At 36.4% G+C, this 14,932-nt stretch overlaps 1 protein-coding gene across 2 annotated transcripts in view; it reads left to right on the top strand.

Moving 5' to 3' along the window:
• The window catches only part of COL9A1 (collagen type IX alpha 1 chain), a 66,324-nt gene that overhangs the window by 28,040 nt on the left and 23,352 nt on the right, over nt 1-14,932 (top strand). For both annotated transcript variants that reach the window (XM_051777726.1, XM_051777727.1), the window contains 16 exons: nt 175-198; nt 503-556; nt 2,212-2,265; nt 3,903-3,935; nt 4,024-4,080; nt 4,819-4,872; nt 6,288-6,341; nt 8,514-8,567; nt 9,953-10,006; nt 10,733-10,786; nt 10,964-11,017; nt 11,133-11,186; nt 11,400-11,453; nt 12,562-12,606; nt 13,417-13,470; nt 13,583-13,636. In XM_051777726.1, the coding sequence (XP_051633686.1) occupies nt 175-198; nt 503-556; nt 2,212-2,265; nt 3,903-3,935; nt 4,024-4,080; nt 4,819-4,872; nt 6,288-6,341; nt 8,514-8,567; nt 9,953-10,006; nt 10,733-10,786; nt 10,964-11,017; nt 11,133-11,186; nt 11,400-11,453; nt 12,562-12,606; nt 13,417-13,470; nt 13,583-13,636 (807 nt within the window). The remainder of the gene's footprint in view (nt 1-174; nt 199-502; nt 557-2,211; nt 2,266-3,902; nt 3,936-4,023; nt 4,081-4,818; nt 4,873-6,287; nt 6,342-8,513; nt 8,568-9,952; nt 10,007-10,732; nt 10,787-10,963; nt 11,018-11,132; nt 11,187-11,399; nt 11,454-12,561; nt 12,607-13,416; nt 13,471-13,582; nt 13,637-14,932) is intronic.

Here is a 14,932-nt window from a genome sequence, read left to right as displayed (position 1 = left end):
CTTAATTAAAAAAATTATATTTAGCATTAGTTGAATAAGTTTTGAAAATGATTTTGCAGAATCAAACAACAGAGAGGTTTTATATCTTTTAATCCCAAGTATTCTGTGCTTACCAAAATCTTGAATAGGTTTGGAATCCTCTCCACATTTCTGACCTTTTTTCATATTTCACAGGGCAAGGGGCTTCTTGGACCACCTGTAAGTTCATTCTTGCAATTAATAAATATACTGTTCAACTACTTAAATATTCAATAAAGCTATTAGACTGTAATAAAAACTAATTCAGTGAAAATAGAGACTTCTTTTAATCCAGATGTTCTGTGTCTGTTATGTATGTTTTCTTCAGCTACCACTAAGGTTGCACTGGTCTGTCATATATGGGGCAAGAATATTGGGGTCTGAAGGCATAGTTTGTTGAGAGAACTATACATTCTCACTCCTTGGATGCTTGTTACATAGGTATTGTATTATTTAAAAATACTATTTACTTTGGTTGTTTTAGGGTCCAGCTGGTGCAGCGGGACTTCCTGGGGAAGTAGGTCGTGCTGGTCCACCTGTAAGTACTCCTATGTTTGCTGAAAATATAGATTTATTCAATTGCCAGAAGTTATTTAAAGAAAAAAGGAATAATTACTGGGCCATGTGAACACTATTTGGGCTATTAACAGCACTTTCAAATGTATTTTTTTTTCATGATCAGGCCAGGGCCACTGACCTACTGACTGCTAGAAGAAAGATTGTGTTTGGAGCTTGTCAGAAATAAGGAACAATGAATAGACCAAAGTTAGGGCCACCTGTTAGATTAGGATGAAATGATTCATGGAGTGTCCTATACTCTACTTTGCCTCATTAAAGGAAAGCTAAAATCAAAAAGCATACCTGCCAGAAATACAGGAAATGTAAAACTTAACATTACATGTAGACCTTTAACTTTTCTCCTATCATTTCCCATATACATTATGGTACATGATCACATACAATTTCTGATTTTCATTTGCATATCAGTGAGCATGGCAATTCAGCATTTCTTCTTAGTCTCATTTATGTGTAACTCCATCTACTGACCTTACTGCTAAGCTGTGCACTCAGTTTCATCACACTGTCCCATTTTGACTCCGTACTTTACCGTCAAAGTGCAAGTTGAAACCAGTTGTTATTTTCTTACTTGAAATCTGAAGCAGCGTAAAAATTTTGTTTAATAAAGCCTACATGTGTTGTGCTCAATCATATAAATGAATTAAAAAAAGAATATTAAAGGCTGCCAATCTATTTCAGAAGATGATCCATCTTAGCTCTCTGTGTTATCTGTAGCAAGGGCAGGAACGGATGCTTATGGAAGTGTGCAGACTATTTGTAGAATGGAATTTTTCTGTCATATCATTGCACATTCTGGCAGTTGGTGGTTCAAAGGCTACCAGAATCAGAAATTGCCTTTTTCCAAAGCTGCATGTGAGCCTGTCCTCTGCTAGTGAATCCATTTGTATGCTATGCCTCCACAACACACTGTAATAATGAGTCGCACAGCATAGTTATACATTGTATGGAAAAGAATGGCTCTATAGCTCATGCATTGTGAGAATTAGTGAATAATTCCTCTATATTCATCTTGTTAATTGCACTTATTATTTAATTAGATGTAAAAATATTATTAAAATGATATAAGTTAAAAGAAGTTGGTCATGACCCAAATATTATATATATTTTAATTCAAAGCATTCAGAAAAAATAATTTGCAGAGGTTCTACATTTTCTTTACTTATGCGAGCACTAGACATCAAAACTTCACAAACAGGAGAAGATCCTAAATTGTTAAATTCATCTTAGGTTCTGAAAAAGGGGATTTTCCCCTCTCTCTGCTTTGGGCACTTTTGCCAATTATTAGGATTCTTTTCCTTCAGAACTGAAGCAGCAGTTATAAGACAGAAGAGTGCATAGATGATCTTGTGGTCAGGTGTTTTAGTGTTCTAAAGCAGCTGAAAATTTGTTGGTTTTTTTTGTGGCTTCTATTTCACAACACGACTGCCATTCTACTCAAAAAACTATTTTCCCATTCTACCATGGGAGTCATGTTGTAGGTTGATGTTTTAATTGGCTACCTAGTTTGTCCTTCCATAGCCACTTAATTTCTCACTGTTGTCATATGGTCTGAATATGTAACTACTGGTTGTCATTATTACTATCAATATATAAAAATGTTTTACCCTTTTTAAGGGAGATCCAGGAAAAAGAGGGCCACCAGGGCCACCAGGACCACCAGGTCCTCCAGTAAGTGATTATGTTTTATATGTGCTAACATCTGAATTTTATGTTGTTGCTGCTTGAACAAAACTTCTCTTCAAGTCCTACAGCTGAATACTGAGTTTAGGATTTCAGCACGCTTTTGATCTTACATTTAGAAAGTAAGTTTCTAATCTCTGTGGTTATAAAAAGGTAGTTTGAAATGCAAACTGTAACTTCTGTCATGATGCCTTCGCATTTCTACAGACTGTAAATACACAGGTTTTAAACTTCCCTGTGAATAATAATATTGCTGTAAATATAGTCTTTGTCAGGTCTCACTGGTATTACTTCAGCAGAGGTAGACTTTTCTGTGTTAGGAGAAGAAAAAATTTAATGTTTGTCTCATGAGACAAATATACGCTTCTAGGTGGGTTGAGTTCTTATGCCTTTCTTGCAATCAGGCTTGCTACTTACAAGGAACAGAAGAATGCTTTGCAGCAGTGCTTTGCTGCTCAAGGAGAATAGTTATCTTTTTTGAACCTCTTGGGAGTAGGGATGTGTGTTATGCCTTTTTGTTGTGACAATTTGCCCACCTAGAGAGATAAAACAGTTTGGCAAACACACTGGATTCTGGGTGCTGTGAAAGGCAAACTGCTGGGAAACGTGGTGTACTAACGCCTTTTTAAAAGCTGTACTGTTCCTCTGCTGGGAACCTCCTCCTCCCCACTCTTTAGGGACAGACCCTAAGTTCATATGGTTTACCTATGTCATGTTTTTTATTTTCATGGAAGTTGCCAGAGAATTGACAGAGGCATTGTTAAAAAAACGCAAGTGTAGAACAGTAATTAGGAAACAAGCAGGAACAAATTCCCAATACGGCTGCTTCTATTCCTTGATGTTTTGTCCTTTTTGTGTTTCTGAAGTGCCACAGTCCCACTTCAACTAAAGACATTATGGACCCAAATACTCTTGCCTTTTTTAAAATCATTCTGTTATAAATCGAGAGCAGCTCATTCCTTAAACTTCCCTATGTTTCTATCTGAAATGGTGTGCTCCCTCCCACTGGGCTTTAGAGAACACAGCTGCTGCTGTGAAATCATGTTTCTCCCTGTTGTGCCTCATAAGCCTCCCGTTAGCTTCCATCAAGTATTTGATTTAATATGAGGAATGGCCTTCCCTTCACTGAGTCCATCTCATTGTACTCTGATGTCTGGTTTATTGCAACTGTCATCTAACAGTACTTGTGTTGTGGGAAGATTATTTTCTCTGAAAAGATCTGAATCTTTTGCTGAGTGGTAGTAAGGTACTGCTGTTATAGAAATTATCTTGGATTCAGTTGGAAATGTATGGGGTTTGGTTCTATTTGATCTATATTTAATAGAAAATATGATTGAGGTAGCTTAAAAAGCAAAAAAAAATATTTCAGGGTTTTTTTTTGTTTGGTTGGTTTTTTTGTAAAAGTTGATAAAAGTTAGAGGACAGGACTTTGCAGGTACCTGCTATCCTTCAATAAAATCCTACAGTTTAGATGCTTTTTGTGTCAGAGATCCTTTGGTTGATTATACTTCTAATTCTGTCTTTAGACAGTAGTATTTTCTCTTTTGTCTAGTACCTGTATTGCCTAATGAGTCAGGACTGATTATTTCTCTTTTACTGACTTTGATTAATATAATTTAATTTAGGGAACAATTGGCCTGCGAGATGGTGACCTGTTGGTAAGATTGTTTTCCATGTGTTTTTATAAATAATTTCAGACAGCATTATTTAACCTATGTGGTAGTAACTATGTGATTGCTTTTCCAGTGTCCCAATGCTTGTCCACCTGGCCGCCCAGGCCACGCTGGCTTAATGGGAATGAAGGTAAGAGAACTTGTTTGTTCAAGCATTCCTTATGGAGATGCTGTCTCAATGCACTGGGGGTGGTAATTGCAGACTTGACAGAAGGGCACTTCACTGGTAATTTCCAAAAAGGTTACATCAGTGTAGTTGCTTAGGGTTATTCAACTCCTGACTGCTAAAATAACCTCTTCTGTTGAAATCTCTTACTGCTGCTTTAATCTTCAGGGTAAAATTTATGTGTGGTCTTAAAAGGATTAGAATATGGGGAGGATTGCTTCATTCACTTTCTGGACCATTTGTAGTCTGACTCCAAAAACTCTAAATATTCCCCCAAATCCTTAGTATTTTTAACTTCTTTCTCTCCTCCTGGGAGACCTATAACATACTAAATTGAAATGAACAAGTTTTGAGTCTCATTTTAAGTAAGATTTTTTTTTTTAATGCATTCTTTACTGACTTTTAGGAATACTGTTGGCCTGAGGAAATTTTTATGGGATAACGTAAAAAGTACTAACTTGCCTAGAAATGCAGCCTTGTTAGATCCAGAAGCAGATATTTTTGAGCAGGGTACTTAGTATGTGCTGTTTCCTAGACAGGTGAAGAAGGTGGTGAATGGGGTTTGAGAGGAAACAGCAGGATAGTTCTCAGCAGTCTGGATCTGTTATATAAACCTGTATTTTCATTTTGAATAATATTTATTTATTTATTTATTTACTTATTTATGTATTTATTTATTTGGGGTTTTTACATTTATTTTAGGGACAAAAGGGTTCAAAAGGAGAGTCTGGTGAACCAGGAAAACAAGGTTATGAGGTAAAAATAAAAAGATGAAAAACTGCTGTTTTTTTTAGCAGGCTAATGGTAGTTTAGCCTCTTCTTCAAAAAACATATTACACTTTGTTAGAACTATTAATTTTTTTAATAGAATGCATGAAGTGATGCTATACATAATGCTTCATAATGCTCCAGAGTAACCGAAGGCACATCTCTATTCTTTATTCACTTGTACTCTGTATTTATTATGATGCAGAAGTCATACTCATCTTGATTTTTACTTTGGTCATTTAATTTAATTATTATGGAAATCATGGCAATAACTGAAGTTAAATTTATTAATTGAAAAACTTTCAAACATTTAAATGCACAAAAATTCTGTGGACTTACCAAGTTAATAGTTCTGTGGCACAGAGGAGTAGTTCTGTGAAGAATAAGAGAGAAAAATACATCTGAGAGGGAAAGGACACAGTGTAAGTTCACAAGCAAAGAATGATGGTAACTAGAGAGGCCAAGTCCAATTCAGCTTGGAAACTGAAAAGTGAACTTTCAAGGTGTTTCATTTGAATTAACCTTGTTATATAACCTTCATAGAATCATAGAATGGTTTGGAAGGGGACCTTGAAGGTCATCTAGTTCCAACCTCCCTGCTCTGGGCAGGGACACCTTCCACTAGACCAGGTTCCTCTGCCCTTGAACACCTCCAGGGATGGGACATCCACAACTTCTCTGGGAAATATTTGTATGAAAAATTCAGAAGATTTGCACTGCCTTGGTCCATGCTTCAATGCTGGAGGAAAAAGCATCAGAGAAAAGTTTTTTAAAAAACCCCTGCACTCTATTCCTAAACCTATTAAAAAGATTACTGATTTATTATAAACAGCTTGCCTTTTTTTTGGGTGGGGGAGGATGTTGAGCAGTTGTCTTATCCCTTTTTACAAATTAAACTGCAATATGTACTGTTGTTCCATTACTGTGCACTATCATTGTATGAAAGAGATCACTATCTAATCAAAGAGGGGGTTTACCAGATAAGGCATTTTTCCACTTTAATTTTCAAAAAATTCTGAAGTGCAATGTGGTATTGTGATGCAGATCTACAAGCATATTCTGTACATTCACGTGCATGAAAATACCTTCACTGCACTTTGAATCTAAAAGAACAAGAAAACCTAAAGAGACTAATGTCAAGAAAATATGGAATAACAGATTAAGAGTAAAATATAATTATTCTTTATATTGAGGTTTCTTTGAAATTACCCTGTTGACTAATAGTTGAATGGCATGTGAACCTGAACAAGTATCTGTCTGAGGAAGTAGTGTGACTTCGTTTGGATTTCTTTCAAGCAGGACATGGTGACAGAAAACTCTAAGGAGCAGATGCACCTTGTATGGTGAGAGAGCAATATGCATGGTATGGATTACCTACAGATGTATTCCTTTGGCTTTCCCAGGGTGAAGAAGGGGATCAAGGACCCATCGGTGAAGTGGGAGCTCAAGGCCCTCCAGTAAAGTATTTCCTCTTAAATAGTGTTACCTATTTGCTTCAGTATGTCATATCCTTATTCCTTACTATTGTAAGAAACAGATATTATAAAATCTCCATACATCTTTCACTTTATTGTACCATGTTTTCTATGAATAAAAGTAGAATTATTTAAGTCTCTCCAAAAAGCTACATCATCGCTCGGCACAAAGCTCCATATAGTTCTATGGAAAGGCTAATTTTAAAAACTATTTCATGTCCTGAATTTTGTGTTGTGCTTAGATGGTGAAAATAATTGGATTTTTTTTCTTGGCCTTTCTTTGCATAATTTTGATAACTCTGACTTCAGCCTTGCAAACCTAACGTTTATTTGAAATACGATCAATTGTAAAATTCAGACTTAGCTAAGAGAATGAAGTAGCCTTGAGGATGAGGAGTTATTTTCTTGTCCTGTTTTACTGTGCTCAGTTCTGGCACATACCTCCTCAGCTTGTTCCTTCTGAGAAGCTGTTATGGTTTCCGCAGCTGAAAAGGGCTAGCGAAAATAATAAATGGGTCGTTCCAAGTAAGAGGTACAGGCATAACCACCTTTAATTTCTATGGTCTATTTTCTGATTGGGTCTTATGATTTTTTCTTAGATGTGAAACTACTTAATGCCATTGATGGCCACATGTGATATTATACAGCAGCTTACCTTGATGCATGTGACATCCAAATCCTAAATTACAAAATTCTCTATGAACATAAATGTAAAACAACATAAACCTCTAGATTATGACTAGAGAAAGATAAAGAAAGAACAGGCTAAGTAAAGGAAAGTGTGCATTCCTTCTTATGTTTGATCCTGAAAAACTATCCCTGGGACTGTGGTGCAGACATAGCACTTGCATAAGAGCCAGCTTCTGCTGTCTTAAAGGCTTGTAGGGACCAGTTAATTTAACTCAGTTTGGTAAAGTTCTTCAATCACCATGAAATAACACTGTGGAATTAAAAACCAATTTAAGATTGACTTTTCTTCTTTTTTTTTTTAAAAGCATTACTCACAACATTTCACTGTATCACCAGTTGTTGACCTTAAAAAAGCTTTAAAATAATTGTTTTTTATTAAAACATAGGATTCATAATATGCAGAAAGCGGTGTCAGACAGAAAACCTATGGAAAAGAGGATGCTTTAGAGGCACAGATGGAGAGGCTGTATATTCCATTCTGTTTTCTTTTATGTTTTTTACCTGAATGAATGGAATCCTTGTTGGGCTGCTGTTGTCATTGAGTTATCATGATTTTTCTCATGTTTTGGGTTGAGAAGGCATTAACTATTCTGTGCAAGACTCCATGTAACTTTGTTAGTAACAAGTAAAGGCTGCCAGTGTAGAGTCTGGTTCAAGGAGTAGGTTTGCCTACGCTGCGCTGAAGTGCCTGTAGCTATTTCATTAACACAGTTGTAGTGGGTTCTTCTTGTTGCAGAACAAACATATTATGGCTGAGGGTTTGGTCTCTGCAAGGAGGAGACATCTCATGTAGTTTTAGTCTCTCAGGAAAAGGAAGAAATTGAAGCCAAATTTCCCATGAGACTGTATTTTGAAGGGAAGTGATGATAGTTATGGTACATCCTGCTGCACCAGGCTGTCTACTGAGTTCAGTCTCTCAGGTATGGTGGGCACATAAACTTAGCACTTGTAGTCTCAAAAACCTTGCCCTGTTTTGTTTGCCTCTAGAGTTCTATAGAAGGTACCTTTCTCCTGAATCTGTCCTATACCCCATTAATGGTAGCACTTAGCACAACTTAGCACTTTTGCAAATCTGGCCTTCGTGTGTTCCTCTCACACAAGTTGCATGGCAAGAGTGCTTCAACTCTGTGGTAACCAAGAAAAGAAATTAGTGGGTTTTTTCAGCCCTTATGGTTTTATATTTATCTTTTATATTTATTTTATATCTATATTTTTTATTTGTGGTTTTCTAATTCAGCCAGATAGCTTTTTATTATTCTTTAAATTATAAATTAGTAAAATATCACATTACCTGTAAATTAAGTATTCTAATAACAGCAACAGCTGGATTTCTCCTTTTATACTAGGAAAATAGTAAAATAAGCATAAAGCAAGCATGTAGAACTCTTGAGTCTTCTGTCTGAAAACTAGGGCAGTTCTGACGAAAACATTTAAGCATAACTTGAATATACTTTTCTTTCTCAGGGTATCCTAGGTATCAGAGGTATAACTGGTATAATGGGACCTAAAGGTACCAAAGTGAGTATTAACCTTAATTTGCATAAAATGGCCTATATTAAAAAAATGTACACCCCTGAATATTTTTAAAGCTTATTTAAGCTTCTCCTTTTTCCCCCCTTCATTTTCTCACTCCTGCCAACTGTATTTCCATAGCTACTGTACTTCTTGTTAGGAAGAAAGGCAGCTTGGTTGTTCTGCTTAGTAAGAGGACGTGTACTTTTCACACCTTCCCCTCTTTACCCTTGGATTTATAGTACTTATGCATGTGTGCAAGTATGTAGTAAGCAAGATAGCAAGTTACAGCAGTTATAAACTACAGCATGTTTGATTTAAAGCTCAAATTTTTTAAGTAGTGCCTCCTTGATTTGCATCTTCTTAAAGCCTTTTGCTTCTATTGTCCCATTTTTTGCCAGGATTTTTTGTTGAGAGTTCGTTCTTTTTCCATTCTTTCTGTCTTTAACATATCTGTGTCTTAAATTCCTGCCAGGGAATTAATGTTTTTGTAATGTCATGACTTTGCTGGGTAATTTTTCCCCTGTTCATCAAAGTATTTCTAACTGCTATTTCAAAATTGAGTGTTACCTTTCTAGTCTTGTGATATTGCTAAATCTCTATGGTAAAAATTTCTGGAAGGAGTAGAATGGAGACAATTCTGCCATTGTCTCCATGTTTCCAAAACTGAAATCATAGAAACCTTATCTTGTGATTGTCTGTCCTCAGATACATCAAATTTCTCCTGATTATGAATCTTTTCATGAGTGATCCTTCCTAACCTCTTGGACAGATTTGCTAAGCTATTACTATCTTACTTTGCTTTTTTGTCTTTTAATTCTTCATAGTTATTTGCCTACATTTTTGTGCTGCTTTGTCTATTCAAAATATTTACTACATCTGTTTGACAAAGGAATTCCACTTTTCTCTAAATCTTCTTTAAAATATTTTTTCTCTCCGTTTAAATTTACTCACAGGGTAGTGATTGCATTGTTTCCTTTAAACATATGAGATAAAAATAGCTGCACTGCACTTGATGCTTTCTTTTCACATTTTGATGATATTCTATTATGTGGTGAAAGATGTAGTATTATTAGGGAAAACACAGACATTTTCTGAAGTAGTGTGTGAAGATCTACTCCTCAATTCCAATATGATTTTTTAGAGAATGATCTGAATGTAATTTTTTGACTGATATTTTTCTTTATTTAAAAAATATTTGCTTGCATAACTCCATAAAAAACAAGATAGATTAAGAAAAAAATTTACCTTTTCTTTTTTTTTTTTTATTGGAACTATAAACCCCCTCAGCTGTAGAGAATTTGTAGCTCCCAGCAAACCAGATGGATGCTTAAGTTGTTTGTGTTCCAGCAGTTCATTTTAATGTCTTGTGTTATCTACTTGTTTTGTAGGGAGCTCGTGGGCTTGATGGTGATCCTGGTCCCCAAGGTCTTCCTGGTGCACCTGTAAGTAGAGTGTATGTTAGCCAAACACTCCCCAGTTAGACACTAAGTCCTGAAACTTTGTGGCTGTGAATCAAAAAAACCTCTGATTAATCCAATTCTATTGATTTCCCATAGGTGAATAAATGTTATTACAGTGATATCAAGTCAATAATCTCTTAATATCCCCAAAGAATTCTGAGGTAGATGAACCCATTTTAACTTCTTAGTATGTTATGGTTACCTCTTCCTTCTGAGTCTTACTGTCTATTAGGCTGACTTGGAATTTTCCAGGTATAAAGCTGGAACAAGGTATAAAGGTGTAAAAGGGCAATTTGTGCCCTTTGGTGTTTTGTTGGAAGGTTTTTTTTGCGTGTGTGTGTTTTGTTTGGGCTTGGGGTTTATTTCAAGTGGGGTGTTTTTGCTTGTTTGTTGTTTCTAAATTCTTCTCTGCTTCCATAGCTGGAATTTAGGCTTGGAATAGCCAGTAACTCTATGAGTTAAATAAGCAAGTGCAACATCCTTTGCTTAGACACTCCTGAAATCCCAAGGAATGGCTTGAGCTGTGTTTTTTTAAAATTTTTCTGTCAGCTGCAGTTTTAAGAAACTGCATTTTTAAATGTAATATGAATTTGAGATGTCTGCTTTAACTGAGCCTGAATTGTACGTGTTGATTTTCTGAGAGTCTTAGCTAATAATTACATGGAAATGTATTATGGTTTTATTTCTAAAACAAGTTTTTTTCTGTAGGGAGATCAAGGGCAGAGAGGTCCCCTAGGAGAAATGGGTCCAAAGGGAGAAAGGGTGAGCACAGACAAATTTTGACTCATGTTGACTTGCAAACATTGGTTACTTAATAGCACATAAACTTAGAGTATATTTGGTAGTCTCAAAGTAATATGTAACTGAATGTTGACATTATTTTAATCTGTAATTTCAATGTGTTTAATTTTAAAAAATTTTTATTATTATTATTATTAGGGCCCTCAAGGTACAAGAGGAATAAATGGTCTCCCTGGGCCAAAAGGAGAGTCTGTATGTATATTTAATTTCTTCATTTGCTTCATGTGATGCTAATTTGAATATTGGTGCTTGGGCAAAATCTCTCCAAAAATACATCAATTTTTTTTTCTTTTTTTCTTCTTTCAAGGGCTTACCAGGAGTTGATGGCCGAGAAGGGATCCCTGGAATGCCTGGAGCAAAAGTAAGGCACAGCTGGCATATGTCAGAGCTTTGGTAGTGCCCTAGATTTGTTCATTCCCTAGTGGCTGCTGACCGTGGCTTTATGCATGTTATTAGGGTAATTGAATGAAGTTTCCCATACTACAGATCCAAAAGTATTCCAACTTTGTGTTCCAGAAATCAAATTTTCCCTTATGTTTGATTTGCATAAATGACAACTTAAAATGTTTTACAGGGTGAACCAGGAAAACCTGGAGCTCCAGGTGATACAGGGCTTCAGGGACTGCCAGTAAGTATCAAGTATTTTACCTTTGCAAGGGAGGTTCAGTTTAAACCACAGAAAGGCCATGTATAGGTTAATTTGATGCTGATATTGGAGTGATTTAAGTGAAAATCTAAGCAAAAGACCCAGGGAGAGTATGTGTAATGCAAGGGGAAATTCTGCTATACGTATTCAAAACTTTTGCACAAAAGCCTAGACCTCCTTGTGGTGCCACTGTGAGGGACTTCATCTCACCAGACATTTGTGGCCACTATGCAACTCTTCTCGCGTTTCTCATATCTGAGACCCTGTGGATATTATGGTGTGACCCCACAATTAGAGCTGGTCTCATTGTATTGCCTGGGGCCAAACCCCTTTCCAGACCAAGCAGGAAAAACTAACCTGCTAGTCTAACACACCTGAGGTGAACAATCATCTTTTGATATTCTGCTGGCTCAGAACATCTGGAATGCATCACACACATACTTTCGGGGAAGGGAGGGGGAACACAAGGGACAGGCACTGGCATTTTCTTGTATATCCCCTGTGGTGAACTTACAGGGAATCAGTAGTGCTTTATGTACTCTTTTAGAAGGTAATCCTTGTGCATTAACTAAGTTTGAAAACTGTGCCAACTGTCAAAAGCTATATAGAAATCTGTTTAAAACACTATGCTGTCGGAGTAATTGCTGTGAGGATGTAGTGAAGGAGCTGTATTAAAACAGAACTGGAAGTAAGTTTTTAATACTAAGTGAACTCTTCAGCTTGAAAGAAAATTTGATAAAAGCATTTCTGTTGCACAGAAATGAGGAGGGAATTAAATGCGTACTAAAGTATCTGTTAAACTGTACCTCCAGCCTCAGCATACGGGGACCAACAATCTATTTCCAGTCTAAGCCAGCAAAAGTCACAATTCCTCACTTTTCCATGCTCCTTTTGCAATTTTTGAAGACAGAATAATACTCCTTATCTGTTACTTTGTAAACAGAAAGAATTCAAGCTTGGTCTGTTATTGGATAAAAAAGCTTCAATATCAAGTGAAAGGATTAGAAATACTCAGGCATGAGAAAGATGTTATTTAACACCATTTCCAACCCCCTTAAAAACAAATAAATATAAATGCTATTTCTTTCAGAGTTTACCAGGGTCTCCAGGTGTGAAAGGTATTGCTGGCCCAAAGGTAACACATCTTGAGTATTGACTTTCTTATAATACTGTATTTGTGCTTATCAAGTTCTAAAGTATTCAGTGAGATTGTATGAACTTCCTCTTGTGGTAAGAGACAAGCCTTTGCTGAAGGAATTAAATATATTTTTAAATCAACTCTAGTCCTGTGCATTTTCATGATTCTTGTGATAATTGGTGTGGTTTTCATGATTCCAGACATGAAATAATACCTAAACAAGGCCATTTCCTTTTTAATTTGTGGCAGTCATTGCTAGAGGAGGCATGTGACATGGCTACCTCATTACAGTTGAAATGACAGATCTTGTAATAAAAATAATATTTATAGCTGCCCTAAGTTGATTAAATCACAGAGGTTGTTATCTCTATTTGGGTACCACCAAACTGCAGCATCAATTCCAATTAAGCTTAAAAAGGTGTTGTATGAATGAGACTATGGAATGTTTCAGACAATAGTGTTCGAGTTTAGTTGTAAGTAATAGGAAAAGAAAACTAGATTGAGACATGAATTTTGTCTGAAATTACATAGAATAATATTGCCTTCTGTGATTTGAGAGCAGCAATCAAATCTGTTTGGGATTCGTCAGCATGTAAACAACAAAGGAACTGAAATGTGACTTTTGAAAAATTAGATCGAGGGAATTAGGTGAAAGTTAAAAGAAAACCAAAATAGAAGTGGAAGTTAAAAAATTAATACAGGCTGATTTTTTTTAGATGTTATTGCTTTGCTTATTTTAATTTTTTTATTTTAAAATGGAACAGCAAAACATTGGCTTTCTAATATTTTTCATCTTCTGTCCAACAGGGTAATAGAGGTCCTCCTGGGGTGCCAGGGTTGATGGGAAATTCAGGTAAACAGGTAAAATTGTTAATCTTATTCAAAAGATCTAGAAAAATGAAATTTCTTTTTACATTGTGCAAAAAAATTACTTTTCAAATTTGTTGCATTTCAAATTTGTTCCCCAAAACAGGGTCAACGGGGCCCAGAGGGAGAAGCAGGTCCAACGGGACCCCGGGGACCACCAGTAAGTATGGATTAAATTTCTAATTGAGAGTATGCAATATTGCAGTGTCTCAAGTTAGGGTTGCTGAAGCTATCCATGAGGTAAAATTATTATTCAGCACAAGTGATAATTTTTGAGGTAAATACTAATTGTTCTTTATCCCCCTTCTGTACCAGGAGGATGTGCATCATCACATAGAGAAATACAGAAGCACATATCCTATGATTGCTTCTGGCTTTGATGAAAAATTAGATTTTAAACCTTTGTTTATATTCTTCTTGTCTTTGTTTTTATATATGCCATGTAAAAGCCCAAGAGGAGGGAATGAGGGTGGTTTGTGACTAAAAACTGTAATCAAACTTCCCTTCTTTCATTGCTGGCATTGAAAAGCTTAAATTCACTGTCAGTAGATCATGTGCTCTTTTCTTTAACTGTTCTAGCCTCTTGAAGAAGCTTGTGCTTTATATTACAATGCTCAGCTATATATTCTGGGATTTCGAACTTTGGACTAAGTATTCAGAACATGACTGTTTTTTTTGATAGAACCTATTTCTAATGCATGCAGTGTGAACAGTGAGGCAAGATATGAGGGAAAGGTAGCTGTTTGTCCTGTCTTGTAAAGGAAATGGCCAGAGACTGTCCTCAGCACACTTGGTCAGCTGGCCTGTTGTGGTTTGTCTTGATGCTGCTAAACTCCCTTAACACCCCTAATTCCTAAGAACAGACTGGGCACAATCCGATTGCTCATGAGGAACTGTCTCTTACTTGTGTTCCCAGAACTGTTCTTGGGCATTATCTAGGAAAGTCCAGTTTGCCTGTGACAAAAGCATGCCATGAATGATGGTGGGATGATGCTGTGCCTGCACCTTGGCCCTTTCTGATGGCATTACGAATGTAGCTGTAGTAGTGTGAAGTATAGCAGCTATCTCTCATTGGAAACACTGGTGGTGTAATTCTTTCCCTGGAGATTTTCCTCAACACTAGAAAGATTTGAAAGACTGGAGAAACTGCTGCTGGGCAGGCAGCCTGCTGCAGGACATAAATCTGCTAAGGAAATGAACTGATGGCATTTGCTAAGTCTCAGTTTTGAAGACAGAGGACAACTGGTTACTGGAGAGTCTGTTGGATACTGCTTTCTGGTTCCCTCTAGAGCAGACCTAATATGGTTTGAAACTGCATAAGGCTGATATAATTTCCCTTTGCTGTGAATCCTTCTGTGAGGGATGAGAGGGTCAGTGATTTGAAGAAAATTTTCATGTACCAAAATTCACTCTGATGACTTTAACAAAGCTCCAGGCTCTATAAGCAATTGCTTTT

The sequence above is a fragment of the Manacus candei genome, unplaced genomic scaffold (genome assembly GCF_025592945.1).
Source record: "Manacus candei isolate 608988 ecotype Guabito, Panama unplaced genomic scaffold, ASM2559294v1 h1tg000011l, whole genome shotgun sequence".
NCBI lineage: Eukaryota > Metazoa > Chordata > Aves > Passeriformes > Pipridae > Manacus > Manacus candei.
This window is presented reverse-complemented; position numbering and strand designations above follow the sequence as displayed.